At 39.6% G+C, this 22293-nt stretch overlaps 1 protein-coding gene across 4 annotated transcripts in view; it reads left to right on the top strand.

The window, feature by feature from the left end:
- LOC132402980 (uncharacterized) overlaps positions 1-20988 on the top strand; it is a 110857-nt gene extending 89869 nt beyond the window's left edge. For 3 of the 4 annotated variants that reach the window (XR_009515143.1, XR_009515142.1, XM_059986163.1), the window contains one exon: positions 3727-10012. Coding sequence is in view for 2 of the 4 variants with exons in the window: in XM_059986163.1 (XP_059842146.1) it covers positions 3727-3827 (101 nt within the window). In the remaining 2 variants the exon portion in view is untranslated. Of the gene's footprint in view, positions 1-3726; positions 10013-19110 lie in introns of those variants that run through there. The other variant, XM_059986164.1, reaches the window with a different exon arrangement.
- The last annotated feature ends 1305 nt before the right edge of the window (positions 20989-22293 follow it).

Genomic DNA, 22293 nt, shown 5'->3' with positions numbered 1-22293 from the left:
TAATAGACATTCATGCTTTCTTGATTTCCTCCCTTTGAAACAAAAGTTTACAAAACCAAAGAATGATTACGGTCCACCAAATCTATAGGTTTATAGTCATACAGTATGGGAAAAGCACTCTTGCATACTGAATCCATATCAACCAGAGTGCCTACTTACACCAATCCCACTTTCTTTATTCTTGCTAAATTGTCATCAATTTCCACTGGTTTCCAGCACTCAGCTACACATTGGAGTCAACTTACTGTGACCAACCAGCCCACAAATCTGCACCGAGGACAGCCATTCTGTGCAAGCTGCTCACTGAAGGTCAGGAGCGAAGCCAGATGTTTGGCACTATGGATTGCTCTAGCAGCTGTGATAAATCCAGCAAGTTGCACTTCCTGCATTTCCCCCAGTGTTATAAGTTCATCCTTTTTGAATATTGCAATTAATAATTGAACTAACCTGCTGCAAATCAGAGCATGCAGGCAGGCAGGTGTTCTGTGGAAAATGAAACAGATTTGTGAAAAATGGTTTCAACCTGTTTCCTAATTCCATGCAAGGATGGAGTAAGCTGGAAAAGTTCAGTAGAATTATTTTCCTAATTACCTGAAAATTTCAACTACATGGCTTCTTTGAGTGGGGCTCCCAAACATTGACAGCTTGACAAACACTGGAATTCATACTGGCAGGGAGACCTTATCCACAAGGTCAAAGACTAAGTGAGGAGATAGGTGTACTTAAGGAGGAACGAGAGACATTGAGGACAAAGTAATAGTAGTCATTGTTGGCACATATGAGATATAGCTGCCAATTCTGCACAGCAGGTTTCCCTAAACCACCTATGCAATAATGAATAAATCCCGTTAACAATCAATCAATATTGTTTAGGGTGTCATGATTCTACTCTCAACTTTGGTATTTTACATATTCAGCTGAGATAACACAGTTGTGTGTAATCTGCCCTTTTCCTAACTGTCATCAGACCTACAGGACAACCTGGTCTCATTTGAAAGGCAGCACCTTTGGCAGTCCAGCCTTTCATCAGGAAAGCACCAGAGTATCTGTCTGAGGAATACAACTTTAAACCATTCTTTCCATTCAGGGACTAGAACCTGAGACACAGCAAGCTCCAGAACGGTAGCCAGATATATCCTGTCTGCAGTGACAAAAATATATAAATGACACCAGGATTAAGGAACAGAAGCACACTCATGGAACTCTTTTTCTTAGGATTAGAGTGTACCTTTTTCAGCATTCTCAAATTTTAAAAAATATATTGGGTTAAATTCCTATTATTCAAAATCACTGTCTCCATGAGTTAGAAAATGCCTTGAAAGATGTCTCTTACACTGCGACCTTCAGTATTTGAGGGAGAGATGGTGTACAGTGAAGCAGGTACTGCAGTTCAGTAGATCAGCTGGCATAAGTGCAGCGTTAAGCAAAGCAATTCAAGTTACTGAACTCTCAGAGAGGATCAATGGCTTCTGTCAATCTGTCATACAGAAAATGAGGGAGGTATTCTTGACCTGCTTGTGGTGTCAATTCAATGCTGGAAATATTTGACAATTCACTTAACCACTCTTTCATCTACCTAGTTAGTGTGTTATATGTGGGAGGTGTTGAAAGTTCCATGCTGTCTGGAACTAACAGAATGTTCCCACATTAATACAGCTGCCCAGCACAACACTAACCATCGGCTGATTCTCACAACTCTTAGCACTCCTATAATAAATGGTTCTATCATCTGTAATGCACAGTTTATACTATATTCACTGGCCAAAAGCAAAGTATCAACTTTCAGTCTGCTTGGTAAAACCAAGACTCCCTCTTGTATTGTGTTATGGAATAATACTGCATGGAGAAAGGTAATTCAGTCCATCATCTGCAATGTGTCTTTTGAAGAACACCAACAAATTATTGTGTTATTTTTCTGATTGATGTTTAATATTTAAGGTGTTCCTTTTCTAAGCTCACAATGACCATTCATTCTTGTTACCTTATTGACTCAAGAATTCACATCTGCATTTATTGTTAATGTGTAAGCAGAAATTGGAAAGGAATCTCTACAAATACTCTCTATTTTTTTTTACAAAGGGTATCTTATGTATTGTAATGGACAAGCTTGATATGCCCATATAGGAAATGATTTTTTTTTTTAGCAACGGAATTCTACAAACTGAAATGGGAATAGTCCATTGGTACTTTGACACACATGCTATCTTTTCCACTTCTCTGTGAAACAAAGTGCATTCTTTGGATTCAAAAATAGCTCAAACTATCTCTTTACTTTGGGACAACTAAAATCAAACTGATATTATTATTTTGATTCCCTCTCTGATCTCCCATCCCCACCATTCCCAACCAAAAGGAAAGAACTTACTGGGCACCGTTAATACAACTCTTAATGTGAAGACGTTGAGGTCATAGCCTTCTCCCACTCATATGTTCAAATGAGCTAGTTACACAGAGGTCAAAACAGCTGTGGTCTAACCTATCTCACATATTCCACATAAAAGCACTCCACCTGAAAGAAATTTTCCAAAAATAAGTTGTGAATGTTGAGGACTTTGCTGTTTGAAATAACTGCCAAATAGATTTACTTACTAATTCTCACTGAGACAAAGAGGCTGCTCTTTCACTGATTGAGAACACACTGAAGGGAGGAAGAATTACCTCTGGAATTTCCTCAAATGTAGGAAAAAGTGTAGCCAGACACAGGTCAATATTGAACAAAGCAATGTGACAGAACATGCATATCTCCACCATTGTGTCCAATTTACAATGCAATGTTTCTGGGCACACACCCAGGGAAAACAAAATCCCAGTGTATTTTCAATATAATTTTTATCTACCTTATGAAAACTTACTGGCTGATTGCCATTTAAACTGGCAATCTCACCTCTGATTTTTATTATTACCTGATCAGTAACTTCAAGTTAAAAATCAGCCATGTGAGCAAATTATGAAGGAAAGAGAATATTTCTAACTAGAATGCATAAATCAAACCAAAGAACAAAATATTGTAAAAAATATGCATTTTAGAACGTGCAGTAGTGCCAAGTTAGCTATGTCAGGGCAGAAACTTTGTTAGTGTTAGGAATGAACTGATAACAATTTGCAACATAATATTCAGAGGCAAGTTACAATTAAAAGTCCATGCCAGTGCTGAAGACTGGTGAAAAAAGATCAATAATGTGAGGGACAAAAGGGTATATGTCTTGCAGTTAAAGGATAAAAGAGATCAAGGTGGGATAAACAAAACATTCTTGAACAGCTTAAATTGCAAACTGGTTAGCTATTCTCGGTAAGACTCCTTTTTGTCCCGAAAGCAATTGTAAGCCTAACAGATAAAAATAATAAGGGTATGCTAAATGTCATAGAATATAAGAGGGCCGTCATAAAGGAGAATGGTAAATATTCTGTCAACAAATTCACGTTTCTTCATTCCCCACAGTCTAATGGAATGAGAACTTAACATTGCTCCCCACCTTCATGTTAAAGCCTGTTCTCTCATTTAACCATGATGAAATGTACGGTTTGTGTTAGGGTTGCTGAAGTTTCAAAGGTCTGGCTGAGTTTTACTCCAGGAAGGTCAGTCTTCGATGGTGAGGGATTGTATTTATTTAGCAGTACAGCACCGAATAAACCCTTCCTGTCCTTCAAACCCCTGCAATCCCTGATAATCCGATTAATCCAAACCTAATCACAGGATGATTTACAGTGACCAATTAACCTTCCCAGCAGGTCTTTGGACTGTTGGCGGAAACCGGAATACCCGGAGAAAACCCACCATTCCACAGGGAAACCTACGGAGACTTCTTACAGAATGGCACCGGAATTGAACTCCGAACTCTGGAATGCCCTCAGCTGTAATAGTAAAGAAGAGAAAGTCTGCAGATGCTGGAAAACTGAGCAACAGACACAGAACGTTGGAGGAACTCAGCAGGCCAGGCCGCATCTATGGAAAAATGTACAGTTAACGTTTTGGGCCGAGACCCTTCAACAGGACTGGAGAAAAAGAGATGAGTCAGAGTTAGAAGGTAGGCGGAGGGGTCTAACTGCTATGTGACCGGTAGCGACCAGTTAGCAAACAGTTCTGTACTTCCAAAGCCCAGAAACAGTAGCACTTTGAAGGAAGCCCTGAGAACCACCAAGACCGAGACCAAAGGTGTCCAAGGATAAACAGAGAGGACCATTGTTACTGCCTTACCCACCAGAAGGTGTAATGGGCAGTAAGTAAAAAGACAATTTTACATTTATATTTGACTGGGCCTGCTCAGATAAATCAGCAGTGGAGCTAAGCCAAAGGTACATGACAGACCACAAGCAATTTCCATTAAAACATGGCAGAGAGTACCATATCTCCCCATTCCTATTAAGAGGCACTGCTCCTGAATCAGGCAGGGCAATAGGGCACAGGGCCCAAAGCTGAGCCCAGTGTTAATGGAGCAATAGACTTCGATTCCTAGGACCAGCATGGAAGATTATGGTGAAATGTTCTCAAAGAGTTCTGGGCTAACACCAAAAGGAAAGTAAATATGGTCTTTGCAGGTGTTGATTTAAGTAGAGGGATATGTGTGCTACTGAAATATAAAACCATAAGACCATTAAAAGGTAGAACAGAATTCGGCCATTTAGCCATCAAGTCTGCTCCACCATTTCATCATGGCTGATCCATTTTCCCTCTCAGCTCCATCTCCCCAATTCCATTTATGTCCTAACTAATCAAGAATCTATCAACCTCTGCCTTAAATATACCCAATGACTTGGCCCCCACAGCTGCCTGTGGCAACAAATTCCACAGATTCACCACTCGATGGCAAAAGAAATTCTTCCTCAGCTCCATTCTAAAAGGGTGCCTCTCGACTCTGAGACCACGTTCTCTGGTCTTAGATTCACTCGGCATAGGAAACATCCTCTCCACACCCACTTCCAACATTCAATGAGGACACCCCACGTTCTTCTGAATTCCAGTGAATACGGTCCAGAGACATCAAACGCATTTCATATGACAAGCCCTTCATGCCCAGAATCATTTTCCCTTCCTTTGAAATTCCTTTGAACCCTCTCTAACTTTAGGCCATCCTTTCTGGGATAAGGGGTCCAAAATTGCTCACAATAAGAGAGGCCTCACTCGTGCTTTATAAAGCTTCAACATTGCATTCTTGCTTTTATATTCTAGTCCTCTCGGAATGAATGGTAACATTGCATTTGCCTCCCTCACCACCAACTTAACCTGCAAACTAACCTTTAGGGAATCCTGTACAAGGACTTCCAAGTCCCTTTGCATCTCTGATTTTTGAATTTTCTCTCGATTTAGAAAAGAGTCTATCCTTTTATTTCTTCTACCAAAGTGCTTGACTATACACTTCCCGATACTGTATTCCATCTGCCACTTCTTTGTCCATTCTTCTAAACTAAGTCCTTCTGTAGTTTTTATATTTCCTCAAAATTACCTGCCTGTCCACCTGTATTAGTATCATCCACAAACTTGGCCACAAAGCTAACAATTTCTTCATCCAAGTCATTGAGATATATATAACTTAAAAAGCAGTCCCAACACAGAGCCTAGTGGAACAGCACTAGTCAGCGGCAGCCAATCAGAAGAGGCTCCCTCTACTCCTACTCTTTGCCTCCTGCCAGTCAGCCACTGCTTTATCCACGCTAGTCCCATTCCTGTAACTCCATGAGCTTTTAACTCGTTAAGCAGCCTTATGTGTGACACCTTCTGAAAATCCAAGTACAAAACATTCAGTGGCTCTCTTTTGTCTATCCTCCTTGTTACTTCTTCAAAGAATTCCACAGGTTTATCAGACAAGATTTTCCTTTCAGGAAACCATGCCGACTATGGCTTATTTTATCATGTGCTTTCAAATACCCTGAAACCACATCCTTAACAGTTGACTCCAACATCTTCCTAACTACTGCAGTCAGATTAACTGACCTAAAATTTTCTTTCTTCTGCCTCTCTCCCTTCTTGAAGTGTGGAGTGACATCTGCAATTTTCTATTCCTCCAGAACCATGCCAGAATCAATCAATTCTTGAAAGATCATTACTAATGCCATTACAATCTCTTAAGTCACCTCTTTCAGAACATTATGATATATATCCAGGTGACTTATCTGCCTTCAGACCTTTCAGTTTCCCCAGAACTTTCTCCTTAGTAATGCAACTTCACATGCTCCTACCCCCTGACTTTCTTAAACTTCCAGCACACTGTTGGTGTTTTCCACAGTGAAGACTGATGCAAAATAATTATACACTTCATCTGCCATTTCCTTGTCCCCCATTACTACCTCTTCAGCATCATCTTTCAATGCTTCAATATCCACTCTCACCTTGCTTTTATGCTTTACGTACCTGAAGAAACTTTTGGTATATTTTATTATTACTGGCTCGCTTACTTTCGTATTCCTCCTTTTCCTTCTTAATGACTTATCTTAGGTGCCTTCTGTTGGTTTTTAAAAGCTCTCCAATCCTGTAATATCTCATTCATTTTTGCTTTATTATATGTGCTCTCTTTGGCTTTGACTTCTTTTGATAGCTATGGTTGTGTCATCTTGCCTTTAGAATACCTCTTCTTCTTTAGGTATGTATGTATCCTGCACCTTCCAAATTGCTTCAGAAATTCCAGCCATTGCTGGTCTGCCATCATCCCTGCCAGTGTTCTTTTCAATATTGGCCAGCTCCTTTCTCATGCCTCACCACCCTTTATTCTGTAATATGGCTATATATGACTTTAGCTTCTCCTTCTTAAATTGCTGGGTGAATTATATCATATTGTCCCTCAGGGCTCCTTTACTCTAATCAATTCCGGTTCATTGCACAGCCCCTACTCTTTGTGATTTTTATAAATAACCTGGATGAGCAAGTGGAGGGATGGGTTAGTAAATTTGCTGATGACACAAAAGTTGGGGGTGTTGTGGATAGTGTGGAGGGCTGTCAGAGGTTACAGCGGGCCATTGATAGGATGCAAAACTGGGCTGAGAAGTGGCAGATGGAGTTCAACCCAGATAAATGTGAGGTGGTCCATTTTGATAGGTCAAATACGATGGCAGATATACCATCAGTTTTTCTTTTTAATAGTTCTCGCTTGAAGTCTTCAACTGCAATTAATGCAAAGTATGCCAATACACTTTGAGTACCCCTCATTCAAAAATCTAAAATCGAAGACACTGGGAAGGTTCCTAGGCCATACGCAGGTCTTTACACACCACAGCCAGTTCTGAGATATGACCCCACATATGTAATAAACAGAAATTAATGAAAAAAAAGAAACACACTGCATAAAGCTAGCAATATAGATTTCAAACATGTATTGAAAGAGTGGGTTTATCAGAGCCGGAGTGAATATATGCTGCTTAATGGTATGTTGATCATAAAACAAACAAAGATCTGTCACTGAAAATTAAAGGTAATTGTGATTATTCAGCAGACTGGTTGCAGAACTTTAAGAAAAGGCACGGTATTAAATTTTTAAAGTTAAAGCTTCTGCTGCTGATCATGAAGCAGTAGAGAAATTCATTGATGAGTTTGTAAAGATCATCTCGGTTGAAAATCTAACACCAGAACTAGTCTACAATGCTGATTGTTCTTATGCCTTACATAAACTCTAAAAATTAAAGTAAAATACAAATATAGTACTCTGTAACTTTTTAATCAAAACACAGCATCGTAGGTGGAGACTGAATGCCTGCTGTTGTTCTACAGCTGATTCAGGCATTCTCCTGATGCTGCTTTGTTACCCTGCGCACATTATATTTTCATTATAATAATAATTTTTACTCTTAAGTACATATGTGCGATGAACAAGTGTGAGACAAGGTCTGCTTACAGATAGCACATTCATTTGGAGTCAGAAGTGATGGCGACCCCAAGCTATCTCATAATATATTCCAAAATACGAACAATCCAAAGACCAAAACACTTCTGGCGTCGAGCATTTCGGGTAAGGGGTACTGAACCTGTATCAGATTCATTGCTTCAGAATGCTTGAATACTTTCTACTTAACTAAGAATGGTAAAGAAAGCTTTAAAAGAAATACATTTAATAAAGTAAATATAATTACCAGCACTCACACCAGAGATTCCTTTCTAAAACACTCTGCAGCATGTATTATTTATTTAAAATGCAATGTCTGAATTATGAAGGACTTCAGTAATGTAACAAAAAAGAGAATTTGTATCCAGGGAGCATATTGTAATACAGCACTATCCCACTTTCAGAATGTGTACAAATATAAGTGTTTCTAACTCATCCATAGTCCAAGCAGAAATTGTGTCATGAAGACATTAATCACCAGGAACATAACAGTGGTAAGTTTCTCTGGAGCAATGCAAATGCAATTTGGGTAAGGTTTGAAATGCACATTTAACAACTAGATCAAATTAATATGAAAATATGGCACAGAAATGCCCCATTCGGCCCATCTGATTGAGATGTTTTACGCTTTACATCACTTAGTTGCTTCTTCTTACCCTTCCAGTTTGTCCTTCCGTTCCTCTTTCTCTCTTGTACTTATCTGAAGCTACTGTGGGACTGAGTTCTGCATCCTAACACAATACAACCAAAAAAATAATTCCTTTTCCACTCAGTTTTAAATAATGTTTGCTGTACCCTTGGCCACTAGTTTTGGAATCCACTACAAATGGAAATGTTCTTAATCATTTCCCCTCTTCAGCAATTTCATATGTTAAAAACCTCTTTCACATTTTCTCCTTTAACTTTTTTTTTCCATTGAAACATGTCCCAAAATCTTTTCCAACAACAATAATATTCAATTAAAAATATATTTTTAAAAATACACTACAGAAAGTAAATAAGGAATTCTGCTTTCTGAACAGTTATGTCTTACTTAGTGCTAGAATAATTCTTCTAACTCAGTGATTATTTAGGCTGAAGTGTTGTGCCCAGTCAGTTCAAACTAAAGTGCAAATAAACAATGTTAATAAAGCTGATTAATTAGTGCAATGTATTGATTCTGGATGTACAGTCCAAAGCATCTATTTAGCATTGTAAGATGAAAGTTTTATATAAGCAGAAGATTTAGCTTGACATAGCTAACCATTGCCTAAGTTCAGTGCCACACTATATAATGTGCATCGTTGCTATTTTATTGACAAACCACAATTGGGGCTTGCCAGAGAATTGAGCAACTCCACACTCATTCGGGTGTTCCAGCTTCTAACGTTTCCAGTTGGAGTGTTGGTGGAATTGAGAGTGGTTAATACCTGCAGTTTATCACAAAATCGCAGGTATTTTCCAGCAAGTTCTGACCAAAACTTGAAATCAAATCTGGGTGATATCAATGCAGCACTCTCTGTGTGCTGTTGGGCAAGCCTTGGTTTTTGCACGCAAGCTGTTGGAACCACGGCTTTAGTCCTGTTCCTGGTTAATGAGATAAATCCATCTTGCGTTGAGTTCAAAAGGGAATTGGAGAAGTACTTGAAAGGAAGTAATTCAAGAACTCTACAGGGATAGATGAGGGCCATGAATTACAACTAATGGACTTTCAAAGGGCCAGCACAATGATAATGGCCAACTTCATTTAAGGATTCAATTAAATGACTGTGTAAAATCTAGAGCCAGCCGATATCAGAACAGACTTCCCCAAAGAGGATAATAGAAATCTTGGATTCTCTCCCCAAAAAAATAAAAATCAGGATTGGGGAGTTGATTGAAAACTTACAGATGAAAATTATTCATCATGGGATGGTACCAAGACAAATAGTGGGGGGGGGGGGGGGAAGTTATAGGTGAGTCATAAATTAAGCGGATTATGGAACAGGCACTGTGTCAGCCCTCAGCTCCTGTCATCTGTTGACAGAGTCCAGTCATAAAGCCTGATCCAGCATGAGCTGATGGGAGAGGTAACATCTGACAGTTTTGAATATGCAACCTCAATAATCTGTCCTGTATCTTAATACAATCTGTTTTTGCCATTAGTACATTAGGTTTTAACACTTGATTTAAATGGATGGCATGCAGACAAAGCTTTTCATTGTATCATGGTATGTGTAACAATAATAAAGTAATTACCATTTATATGTATTCATTCTTTTCTATATGAAGTCATCCTTCATACATAATTCATGGTGAAATGAAAATTAGTGCTTTAATAATAAAAATATTTTAACTGGAGATCATATTGATGCAATGGATTAAATCCGCACAGAATCATGGAAACATAAAAATGTACACCATGGAACCAGGCCTCATCAGCTCACCCAGTCAACAGTGATACCGATCTGCCCAATTCTCACATGCAAACATTAGCCAATATCCCACAATGCCTTCCCTGTACAACTCCATTTAAACATTATAAAATCTATTACCTCCTCTGGCAACTGGTTCCAGATATTCACCACTCTCTGTGTGCAAAACTTGTTCCTCAGATCTCCTTTAAATTTCCCTCCTCTCTCTTTAAACCCATGTCTTCTAGTTCTACGCTCCACTGCCCTGGAACAAAGATTCCGACTATCTATTCCTCTAATAATTTTATAAACCTCTATCAACTCACCCCTCAATCTCCTCCACCAGAATAATCTCAGCCTATTCAATCTGTCCTTATAAGCACAACCTTCCATTCCAAATGATTTCTCTACTGCATTGAGAATCTCTACCACATGATGAATTTCAACTGCAATTTCTCTGTTGTTACCACCTTCTCCCTGTGCTGACCAAAACTGTACACAATACTCCAAATACAGTTAAACCAATGTTTTGTACAGCTGCAACATCTTTATACTCATTGCCTCTATCTGTGAAGGCAAACTTTCCACCATCTACTCTATGTCTTTTTACCTCCATCACTTTCAGGAAAAAATTGACTTGTGTAAGTTCTCTCTAGACATCAATGTCCTGGCCACTTACCCGCCAGAATTTAACTTCCTGTAATGTAATACTCATTCTGGGTAGTTTTAGCACAGAGATGAGAACAGGAACAGCATTTCTCTTTTCAGCTCCTTCATTCAATCGGAGGCACTAAACATTATGTCATTTCTGCAGTGAGGGAGGATTGATTTTGCTGGCAGGATAAACACAGTCTGGTGTGAGCTCCCAGATTTCTGCCTTGCTATACGTTTCTTTGATTGACTTTGAAGAAATACAAATTTGAGGCATATGGAAGAGGATGGGAGCTGGAAAGAGCATGGACAGAGTAGTGTATGATCAGTGGAGTGGACACAGCATGGGACAGGAGCTGAGTGGTGTTGTATAATGAGTGAAATATAAGCAGTGCTTATTTTATTTATTTATTTTTAATTTAGAGATTACAGAATGGTAATAGCCCCTTCCGGCCCAGAAAGCTCATGCTGCCCAATACCCCTATGTGACCAACTAACCTAATAATGTGTCAGGCTTTGAAATGTGGAAGGAGACCAGAGCACCCAGAGGAAATTCATGTGGTCACGGGGGAGAACATACAAACTCCTTACAGACAGCAGCGGTAAGGTTAGCGGGTGCTGCATTAGCATTATGCTACCCACTACACTACAGCGGGCAAATCCTATAATGGGTGGAGGCTGAATAGAGCATTGTGTAATGGGTAGAAAATAAGCAGAGAAGAGTTGAAAACTGAATACATTCTGTATGATGGGTGTGACTGAGCAGGGCAGTACAATGAGCAACAGGACTGTATTGTGTGGTGAGATGGATGGAGTTGCTAGTGAACAAATTAAAATCTGTTGTGTGGGTGAGGTTGAAGGAGGTTGAAGAGTGGAAATATGTGGACTAGATGGAGTGGAAGAAGTGAAAATTCTCTCAGCTTTCCACTCCCCGATCAAGGTTGAAATCTTGTTTTGTATCCTTCATTCTTCCTCAGCACAAAATGCACAAAGTGAAAGACAGCCAGAAGCACTTTGAATCCTTTTGCCCAAAACTAATTTCTAAAAATTCTAAAGCACATGTCCTGCCTTTATCTTCAGTTTCAATTCATCCAAATTGCTCCAGGTTATTTTTAGATTTATCATGTTTATTTTATATGAAAGGAGTATGAGATTAATAGAACGCCCTCTGGACAGCAGGATAGGAGAACATTGCCTGGAAATTGAAACACTTGAAACTTGGTCTTAAAGTTTTAATAGAGCAGATTTGGGCAGAGTTTACTGTCTTTGCAGACATTTCCTTTTATGATCCAAGACATTAGGAAAATGGACTGGGCTCTTCCTAACACAGTTCACAATAAAACAGATGTAATTTCAATAATACTGAAACCCTGTTTGCTGGGCGCCCCTTGTTAATGGCCACTGGACTCCGCTGCGAGGATCCCACCTTTCTCGGGCATCGCACATCTATGGTCTATCCAATCTTGATGCCGCCAAATATTTGAGGCTGGGTTGTCACACCCACCCAAACCCCTTTTTTTTGTGAATGCCATGTGATTTACTGCCCACAGCAACGCCTGTTGGCAAGAAATAACAGATCGTACACTGTATACAATTATAAAGTATATTTAAGATATTAACTTGAGCAACCAGTTATTAAAGGAAGGAAAGAAAAAAAACAAAAAGGGCTCATGATTCTTAAACAGTCACATGTGCAAGGTGGAACTCAAATCTTCCAGAAGCCGTCATTTTCGATGTACATTCTGCACCTTCTAAATGTCACTCAAAATCCATCTCAAAAAAATGAGCTCTCCCACGGGAGAATTGGTCCTTCCTCCTTAAAGCCATTCATCTGCACCAAGCACCTTGTGCAACAGGCATGGCATCCTCCGCCGTCTCTCCTCCTGTCTTCCCCCAGCTCCTACCACAAAGACCTCGACTGACACCAGTGTCCCTCACAAAAATTCCCCACACAGCGTTTTCTAGAACTTTCTCCCAGTTCCACCAGCCTGGCTGGCTGACGCCACCCTTATCTCAGCTCAAACCCAAACAAGCTGAAAGCAGAACAGACTGCTCTTACAGAACTGCTAAAATGAAATACCTACAGAATAGCAGTAAAAATCTTAACCAGGACATTACTGTACGTTTATTCCAGAGAATAATCCATCAACTTCATATTTACTTAAGAAATGAAAAACACAAAAATTGCAAGTTATGACCCTACATTATAAGCACACAGTCCAATAGGTTACATATCACAGCAAAATTAATGAAATCTGAGTCATTTCAAGAAACATCATTGGATCTTAATTTTCGTACTGAATGAGGTAGTCACTATTTCAATTGAGGTTTATTCAATAAAGCTAACAATGTCCCACTCCACTCTGTGGGGTGTGATCATAGTCACCATCTCACCCATGGATATTACAAGCTCCTCCTTACCTGTTGGTGCACATGACTCAATCTCTCATCCAGTGGGATTGCTCAGGCATCCATGCAGCCCCTTGCTGGCATGGATAGATTGTTTCTTAACACTGATCCATTTCCCAGGTATTGGTACATGAATGCAGTTGGTGCCATCTTTCTCAGAAATCAGGTTTTATCTTCAGCTAAAATCTGTGCTAAGTAAGGATGTGCTAATTTTGCAAATATTTTTATATGACTACATTTGGCTTTCAATCTAACTTCAGCACATACTTAGAGCACCAAAAATATATCTCATCCAATTTCTAGTCATATGTTAAAGTACTCAGCTTCAGATGAGGGTGGGAAAATGCATTATTTAACTATTGTAGGCATCCTTCTCCACTTTCAGTTGGAGGTTTTACAATCATTCTTGCCCACTTTTGACAACATTTCCTGGTGTATATGTGCAAAAAACTGCAATTTATGAAGTATTAATTTCTGTCCCTTTCACTTATTTCCAGCACCAAAAAAATGAAGTCAAGTGTTAAGATTTGGCACAGATTGATTTCTGCAGTCTTTTGTTCTTTAAAACAATGCATTTAAAAATTACAGTTCTTTTAGCTTATCTGGATATCATTAGCAACTGATGCTGCAACATCATTATTTAATTACATTTACTATCTGATGACTCACTGACTTAGTTTAATACTTTGATAAAATGTTTATTTTTTATGATAAAGGTTAGCAAAATGTGGTATTTCTTGGTCTTTTAAAAAATTAGATAAGCTTACAACAGTGCGCTTGTTTGCTACATCATGGAAGATATTATTTTAGATGGACAGATAGATAGATAGATACTTTATTGATCCCAGAGGAAATTACAGCGCAACACAGGGATAAACATGAACATATTTTTAATTATGAACATTAGTCAATTGTATCCAAAGCAGCATTCCTACTCTTAAAAATAAACTAACAAACCTTATGGCAAAACTACTTCTATTAAACTAAGTGGAGATTTGCCTGTGCTGTGATCATCAAGAAAGGGAATTGATGTGAAAAAATTTCTGTGTGATTGCAGCTGGCAATAAGAGCCACAAAACATTGGCTCATACAGGAAAGCTAGCAGTCTCTCGAACAGCTTATTACTGAGGCGTTGAAACATCGAACAAATGATTAAATGTGAAATTTTCAAGTTCGAGTTTATTGTCATTCAACCGTGTACATGTATACTGCCAGACAAGACAATGTTCCTCCAGACCAAGGTGCACAACAGTGCATATACTATAACTGTAGCTCACGCACACAATAAGGTAATATTACCACATATAAATTAACAAATAATAAGGTGCATGTACGATACAAATTAAAAAGTAAACAGTAAATCACCACGGGAGCTTTATACATGGTGAGGCCTGGGCGGTGGCCGACGGTGCAGTAGTCTTATGGCCGGGGGAGGAAGCTGTTGCCCATCGTTACAGTTCTTATCCCAATGCGATGATGCGATGATGGTAAATGCACAATATGAAAGAGTTAAATATGGAGGAGCTTAAACGTTTATTAACTAGAAATTGTACTGTTTCCCAGAGTTCATTGTAACTTTTGCATAATGCGTTTATTGCTAGAAAAACTTGCAATAGCTTGTGTTTTGTTTGAAAGTCGATCTGCTGTAAACAAACGGAACCTTTATTCACCTTGCCTCATATGACCACATCAACCACTTGCTGAATTCAAGTTTCACAAGATGGCAGGGTTCAGTTGCAAGGGTCAGGTACAATGCAATCTTTCCCCAAGATTGTTTCAGTAAATGCAAATTCTGCAATGTAATTCCGTAACAGTGAAGTTGCCAGCTTCCATCACTTCTTTAACCAGCTTGGCTGGCATCATTCAGTACGAGTTTTGCAATGAGCACCTGAACTCTTTGACAAACTGGAATTAAGATCAACCAATTGTTTTCCACTTGAGAAAATGTAGAGAAGGAGGGGATGTACTTGACATTAATTGCTCAAGCTGTTAGAAAGCTTAACTGCACACCATCACATCTAAATCCTGCCTGCTTATTAGTCATGCCAAAGTCATCACAAAATGAAATAACACAAAATAGGCCATTCAGCCCATCATGCCAGTATCAATGATCTTTTGCTCTTTATTTCCTCTCTCAAATATTCCTTCTTAAAATGTGTGAATGTATCTGGTTTCAAGTGTCCTTTCAGCTAGAGAGCTTCAGATAAGAACAATTTTTCATATAATACAAATTTCTTCTCACTTGGAATGCATTTTGCCAATTAGCTGGATCAGTCTTCCTTGGCTGCCTATTCTGTGTAAAGCTGCAGCCTAATGCCCAGACTGAGTTGCAAGGCAGTGAAGAGAGCCATACAAAAGCGAGAACAGAATGGAAAAAAAGCAGCAAAAATAATTAGCTTGAAGAGTTCTGTATGAATACAGGACACGGCTCCAACACAGTGTTAATTATTAGTAAAAAAGTTGAGGGAGGGGTTCTGATTAAAACTAAATCAAGGACTATTACACATATCCTACTTTTAAAAAAATCAGGCGGTACTTTGTGTATCATTAGACTATTGAAAATGAGCAGAGCTGAAGGAGAATTTGTTCAACGCAAGGACAAGTACAACCAAGTGAATTGGTAAGTTGTTTAGGGAATTTGCTGACCCTGTCCTCAAGGAAATAGAGGGCCTTCAGACCATGTGGAATGGTGGTAACAATAAACCACCTGGGATAAGGAAATTAGAAACTCTCAAAGCAAAGGAAGATATCAGAAATCGGACATAAGTGGGAAGGGACTGGACTAGTGAAGAACGGACGGAGTTAAGATCGGAAGAATCCGTCTAGTTGAGACGTAGGTAGCCCAGAACAGTGGATCAGGCTGGACAATTCTGCTTGTGGATCTTGTGCATTAGGTAGAAATGTGTTGGGAGACTCTAAGAAGAAAACAAATACTTTCTTTTAGGTGGGCCTGTGATGGTTCATCCCAAAATCACAGGTTCAAAAATAATAGCTGAGCCAGCTACTCAAATTGGTCTAACATTCAGGAGTCACTCAATTAACCAGCCATCAACACAAAAATGTAAAGTTGAAGTGCATTGGCTACAAGGAGAATTTGCTCAAACTTGGAGAGTTTCTTTGGAGTGTTGAGGACTGTAGGCAGCCTAATAGGAGTATATAAAATTATGGGGGTGGCAGCATAGATAGGATAGATATATAACAATCTCTTACTCAATGTCAGCAAGATTAAGGAGCTGATTATCAACCAGGTGGAGAAAATCACAGGTCCATGAGCCAGTCCTCATTGAAGGATCAGAGGTGGAGAGGGTCAGCAACTCTAAATTCCTCAGTGTTTTCATTTCAGAGGACCTGTCTGGGCCCAACATGCAAGTGCAATTACAAAGAAAGCATGGCAGCACGTCTACTTCCTCTGAGTTTGCGAAGATCTGGCATGACGACATCTAAAACTTTGACAAAATTCTATGGATGTGTGGTGGAGATTATATTGACCAGCTGCATCACAGCTTGGTATGGAAACACCAATGCTCTAGTATGGAAAATCCTAGAAAATGCAATGGATATGGTCCAGTCCATCACAGGTAGTTCCTTCCCCACCATTGAGCACATCTACATGGAGCATTGTCTCAGGAAAATTGTATCCATCATCAGGGCCCTGCCACCACCCAGGCCATGCTGTCTACTCACTGTTGCCATCAGGAAGAAGGTATAAGAGCCTCAGGACTCACACCACCAGGTTCAGGGATAGTTATTACCCCTCAACCATCAGGGTCTCAAACCAAAGGGGATAACTTCATTTATCCCATCACTGAAATTTTCCCACAACCTATGGATTCACTTTCAAGGATTCTTCAACTCATGTCCTCTATTTATAGCTTATTTATTTACTATTATTACTTTTGTTGTTTAACAGTTTGTGGTCTTTTGCACATTGGTTCCCGTTGATGCAGGTTTTCATTGACACTATTAGGTCATTATTCTATAATGGATTTATTGAGTATGCCAGCAAGAAAATAAATCTCGGTGTTGTATATGGTGACATACGATACATGTATCTTGGCAATAAATTTACCCTGATCTTCAAATTTTGAGTTTTTAAACTAGGGCAAAAATGTTATGTATTAGAGGAAGAAGTTTAAAGGAAATGTGTGAGACAAGCTTTCGCTCTTACAGAGAGAGTGGTAGGCACTTGGAATGTTTTGGCCAGGAGAGGTGATGGAAGCATATAAAAAAGTAACATTTAGGAGTCATTTAGAGAGAGATGCACAAACAGACTGGAGGAATACAGGGCACATGCGTGCAAATAGGATTAGTTGAATTGGCATCATAGTGGGTGCTGATATATTGGGTTAAAGACCCTATTCCTCTACAATTCTATGTTCCAAAATATTCAGAGACCACTGTACTGCACTGATTATAATAACCTCTTCTTCATTCTGAGCACATTGATTTAACTTGCGTTTTAGTTGGCTGTAATGTTCAATTAGTAGAGAAGGATTTTGAATTCTCTTTAACTGAGAATCTTGTCAATTGAAACACTTGCTGTTAATCATTACTGTGACAAGAGTTTAGGATTTATCAGTAAAAAATCGAGATCATGAAAAATAAACAAATAATATAAATTGGGTGAAATAGCACAAGTGAGTTATAGGTACCTTAAAATCAGAATAATAACCAGCCAAGATGGGAAGTAAATTAGGCAAGATTATCCAAAATAAGTAAATGGCTAACGTAAGTAAAAAATGAGGAATACAATGAAAAACTGTTTTTGTGAGGGTAAATACAGCAGATTCTGGTTAACTGAGTTAGTTAATCAGGACAGCTGCTTATTTGAGACAACCCTTAAAGAACAAGAACTAATCGAGAAGATAGCTGGGATTCCCTTCCCTTATTTGGAACACCATGCTGCTTAATTGGGGCAGAGACAGTTGCCAGCTTCTGACTCTCATAGTGCTACTTACTTGAAATACCGTCAGACACCTCACCGTATTTGGTGCGTATGGTTTTTAAATAGTGTCAGTTATGTGTATTTGTGTTCAAAGAGTAGTGGATTTTGTCATTTATAATTGATGAGAAATAAACAGCAAGACAAATCAGACCTGTTTCGCTCACTGTGGTTTCAAGCATTCAGGCTTTGAGATTTGAGAAACGGCCAGGAGTGAAGGTGAAATGATTTCACCACCTCAGCAAGTTAGGAATTATGACAAATGTGAATGTATCGACAATCATTTTGAATGTTACAATGAAAATCGTGATTAGGAGGATGCAATAATCATCAGAAGCATTGTATGACAACAATCCATTATCTGCACTGACTTTGTGCGTTTACAGTCAATCAAAAGAACACGGCAGCGTAGACTGGACGAATTCTTCCATCAATAACTATCAGGAGCTAATAGTTTTACAGGATTGTGGAGGTACTAGTAGTGTTGAAATTTGTTCTATATTTCATTTAAATGCAGAAATAGTTCTCAGTTAAATGGTAGTTTGTCTTTTTCTATACCTTTTTACCTACCTCTATGAAATTTCAGTTAATTGGTGCAGCTGTATAATTGGTCCAAAATGTACTGGTTCCAATGTGTCCCAATTAACCAGAATTCACTGTATCTGGCCTGGTTATCAAAGAACAGAAGGTTTAGTGAGACTAAATTTTGAGTCCATACTATAATTCAGCATTGTTACAATACTGAGATTTCATTTTATAATTATAAATTGGTTTACAATTAAAGCAGAAAACATTACCTCTGGGTCAGAAGTCTGATGAAGGACAACAGTTAACATGCTTTCTTGTCAACAATTCTAATCGTGGATTATGAGACCTCATTTTTGCAAACTACAATGTATATACTGTGAACCTCTTTGTTTTCTTCCAGTGCTTTAGAGATCATGCCAGGGACAGGGCCTGTGTTTTCACAGACAACACTCAACCATGACAAATGCTTCCTGTTCAGTGAGCACTGGAACACAGATGCCTTTTCTCTTTGATCATGGAATGGCACCAATAGGAATCGAGATCTTGATTTTACTGTTGCCAGGAGAGTCCAACACAGCCACCATGGATCGCCATGGAGAGGACTCGCTTTGGAATGATTAGGTCTGAATACTGAATCTCTGTCTTCAGAACAACACCACATACAATGTCCTTGTTCAAACTTCCTATCTGAAGAGCTGACTTTCTGGGCACAGCCAATTTCACAGAAACCAAACACTGCATGGCTTATGTCCTCCTTGACTTTTTATTTATGTACATGCTGCACACTAGCTTTGCCTTTTTACCATGTCTCATGACAAACACTGCATAATACCCCAATAAAATATACTAATAATTGGCCAGTGATGTGACGCTCAATAAAACATCACCTTTCCCTTACAACAAAGAAATTTTCCAACAGGTTTAGTGCATTATGCATCACTGCACACATCAATTCAGAAGCTATCGGGGGAAGTATTCTAGAATCCCTGCTGAATGCGATTCCTAGCAATTTTGGCAATGTCTGAAACTGTGTCCAATAGTAGAATCTGAAAGCATTGCTCCAAATCAACCATATCCAGGATATTCGATTTCAACCATTCTCTGTTCGAGGAATATGCTCACCTAGATGCCTCTATGCAGCTAAATGATTGGCTGGATTGAGCTCTGATCTGGACTACACTTCCATGAACAACGAATGGCTCCCCCTGATGTTCAATATGTTTAATATTCATATCTGCGCCCTGCGGTGGGGAAGGTGGAAGCATACTCCGGTCCGGTGTGCAGACCTGCGAATCAGTGCATCTGATCTCCTCCTTTGTCACTGTGAAGACCTCTACCCTGACACCATCGAGTCTACGGAGCGAGCCCTGAAATTTCAACAGTCCAATCAGCAGCCTTCATTGAAAAGATAAGTTTGAGTCTTTTGTTTCCATTTCCACATTTATTGCATTTACAACAGCTTAAAGTATTTTATGAATTTATAGTTGTTTAAAAATAACTATTTGAATCCACACAAACTGATTTGCAATGTCTTTGAATACCAGTGATATTTAGAAGCAGTAAGCAAAGTCTCTGACAGTGGTGAGCTATCAAAGACAGTCACGTTAATGGAAGTGGCAGGGCCTTGGGGTGACTGGTTGCCCCTTTACAACCCCTCCATCTTGTAAAAAGATACAGAGTAGAGGCAAGTATTACAATGAATCCTGCAGGGCCACGAGCTGACAGAATGGCCAAAGGATCACACAGGGTGAATGCGAGGTGCAAGCCCAACTAAACTTTGATCTTTATATAAACAGAGAGTTAGGGGAAAAGGATACACACCATGTATTTATTAAGTAAATTAGCAACAGTCAGACGGTCAAAATATTAAAGATGAGAGGGATTCTGTTAATATTTTGAATGGAAAAAATAAAAATATTGGAAGTCTAAGTTCTGAGCAAACCATTCATAAATTATGCTTTCAAAGTAAGCTTTTGGTCTAAGATGCCTCTGGTGAAGCTCAATGACTACTTCTCAGTGGCAAACAAAATAAAGGGAACAACTAAGTACTTTATTATATTAATAACACTTTTTCTGGTGAAGGATCACTGCAAACAATAGCCTGTAACTTCCTTTTGGACTTTGAGGCGATTCGATTTGACAGAACCAAGGTGAAATGAAGCAGTGGGCCCACCTCCAAGAGTGAGGAAAGACCCAAGGTTCAATTGATTTAAGCGCAAAGTACACTGCAGATGCTGTGGTCAAATCAACACGTACAAACAAGCTGGATGAACTCAGCAGGTTGGGCAGCATCCGTTGAAAGGAGCAGTCAACGTTTCGGGCCGAGACCCTTCATCAGGACTGAAGAAGGAGGGGGCAGGGGCCCTATAAAGAAGGTGGGGGGAGGGTGGAAAACCAATCAGCGGAAAGATCAATGGGTGGGGGAGGGGAAGCAGGGATGGGATAGGCAGGAGAGGTGAAGAAGGAATCTAAGGGGAAAGCACTATGGGTAGTAGAAGAAGGCAGAATCATGAGAGAGGTGATAGACAACTGGAAGAGGAGGCAGAGTAAAAATGGGACCATCTGGGTAGTCTCCAGCCCCTTGGTGTGAACGTCAAATTCTCCAACTTCTGGTAATTCCCTCCCTCTCCCTTCCTCCTCCCCACCTTCACTCTGCCTCCTCTTCCAGCTGCCTATCACCTCTCTCATGATTCTGCCTTCTTCTACTACCCACAGTGCTTTCCCCTTAGAGTCCTTCTTCACCTCTCCTGCCTATCCGATCCCTGCTTCCCCTCCCCCACCCATTGATCTTTCCTCTGATTGGTTTTCCACCCTTCCCCCCTACCTTCTTTATAGGGGCCCTGCCCCCTCCTTCTTCAGTCCTGACGAAGGGTCTCGGCCCGAAACGTTGCCTGCTCGTCTCCACGAATGCTGCCCGACCTGCTGAGTTCATCCAGCTTGTTTAATCGATTTAAGCGCTGGGCTGAACTGGTAAGGTTGGCTACAGGCTGAATTGAGGCAACATGGTCCAGGCCCCAGAGCACATCAATGTTCGGACGACGATTTACGTGCCGGGCCAGATTGAAAAGGTTGGGGAGTCAGTCGGCGAGGAATGGGCGGGTTCGGCTCGCTGCTCCGTGATGTTTGCTCAGGCTCTGCACTGAACGAAGGCTCTGGCTTCATGTCTGTGAACGGACCCCCTTCCGTGAACTTCAGTTTTGATTGCTATCTGCTTGCTTTTATTGTTTGGACAATTTTTGGGGGAGGTTTGACAGTTTTTTTTAATGTATTCTTTTGGGTTTCTTTGTTTTATGGCTGCCTGTCAAGAAACAAATTTCAAGGCTGTTTAACGTATACATACTTTGATAATAAACGTACTTTGAAATTTGAACTTAAGGTTATCACTACAGTGGAACTGTATACTTATAAGTATGATCAAAGTGCTGTTTTAAAGAGCATACACACATCAGAGAAAGATGATTATTTGCACAGAAAAATCAAAAATATTCTGAAACAGACCTATAAACTCCAGCAATCACAGATTTTAATGGCTTATTAGTAAAGTTTGATTTTGGATGTGCACACTGTGTTTAATTTAAAAAAA

Source organism: Hypanus sabinus, chromosome 12 (genome assembly GCF_030144855.1).
Source record: "Hypanus sabinus isolate sHypSab1 chromosome 12, sHypSab1.hap1, whole genome shotgun sequence".
NCBI lineage: Eukaryota > Metazoa > Chordata > Chondrichthyes > Myliobatiformes > Dasyatidae > Hypanus > Hypanus sabinus.
Note: the sequence above shows the minus strand (reverse complement) of the source record. Positions and strands in the feature narration are given on the sequence as shown.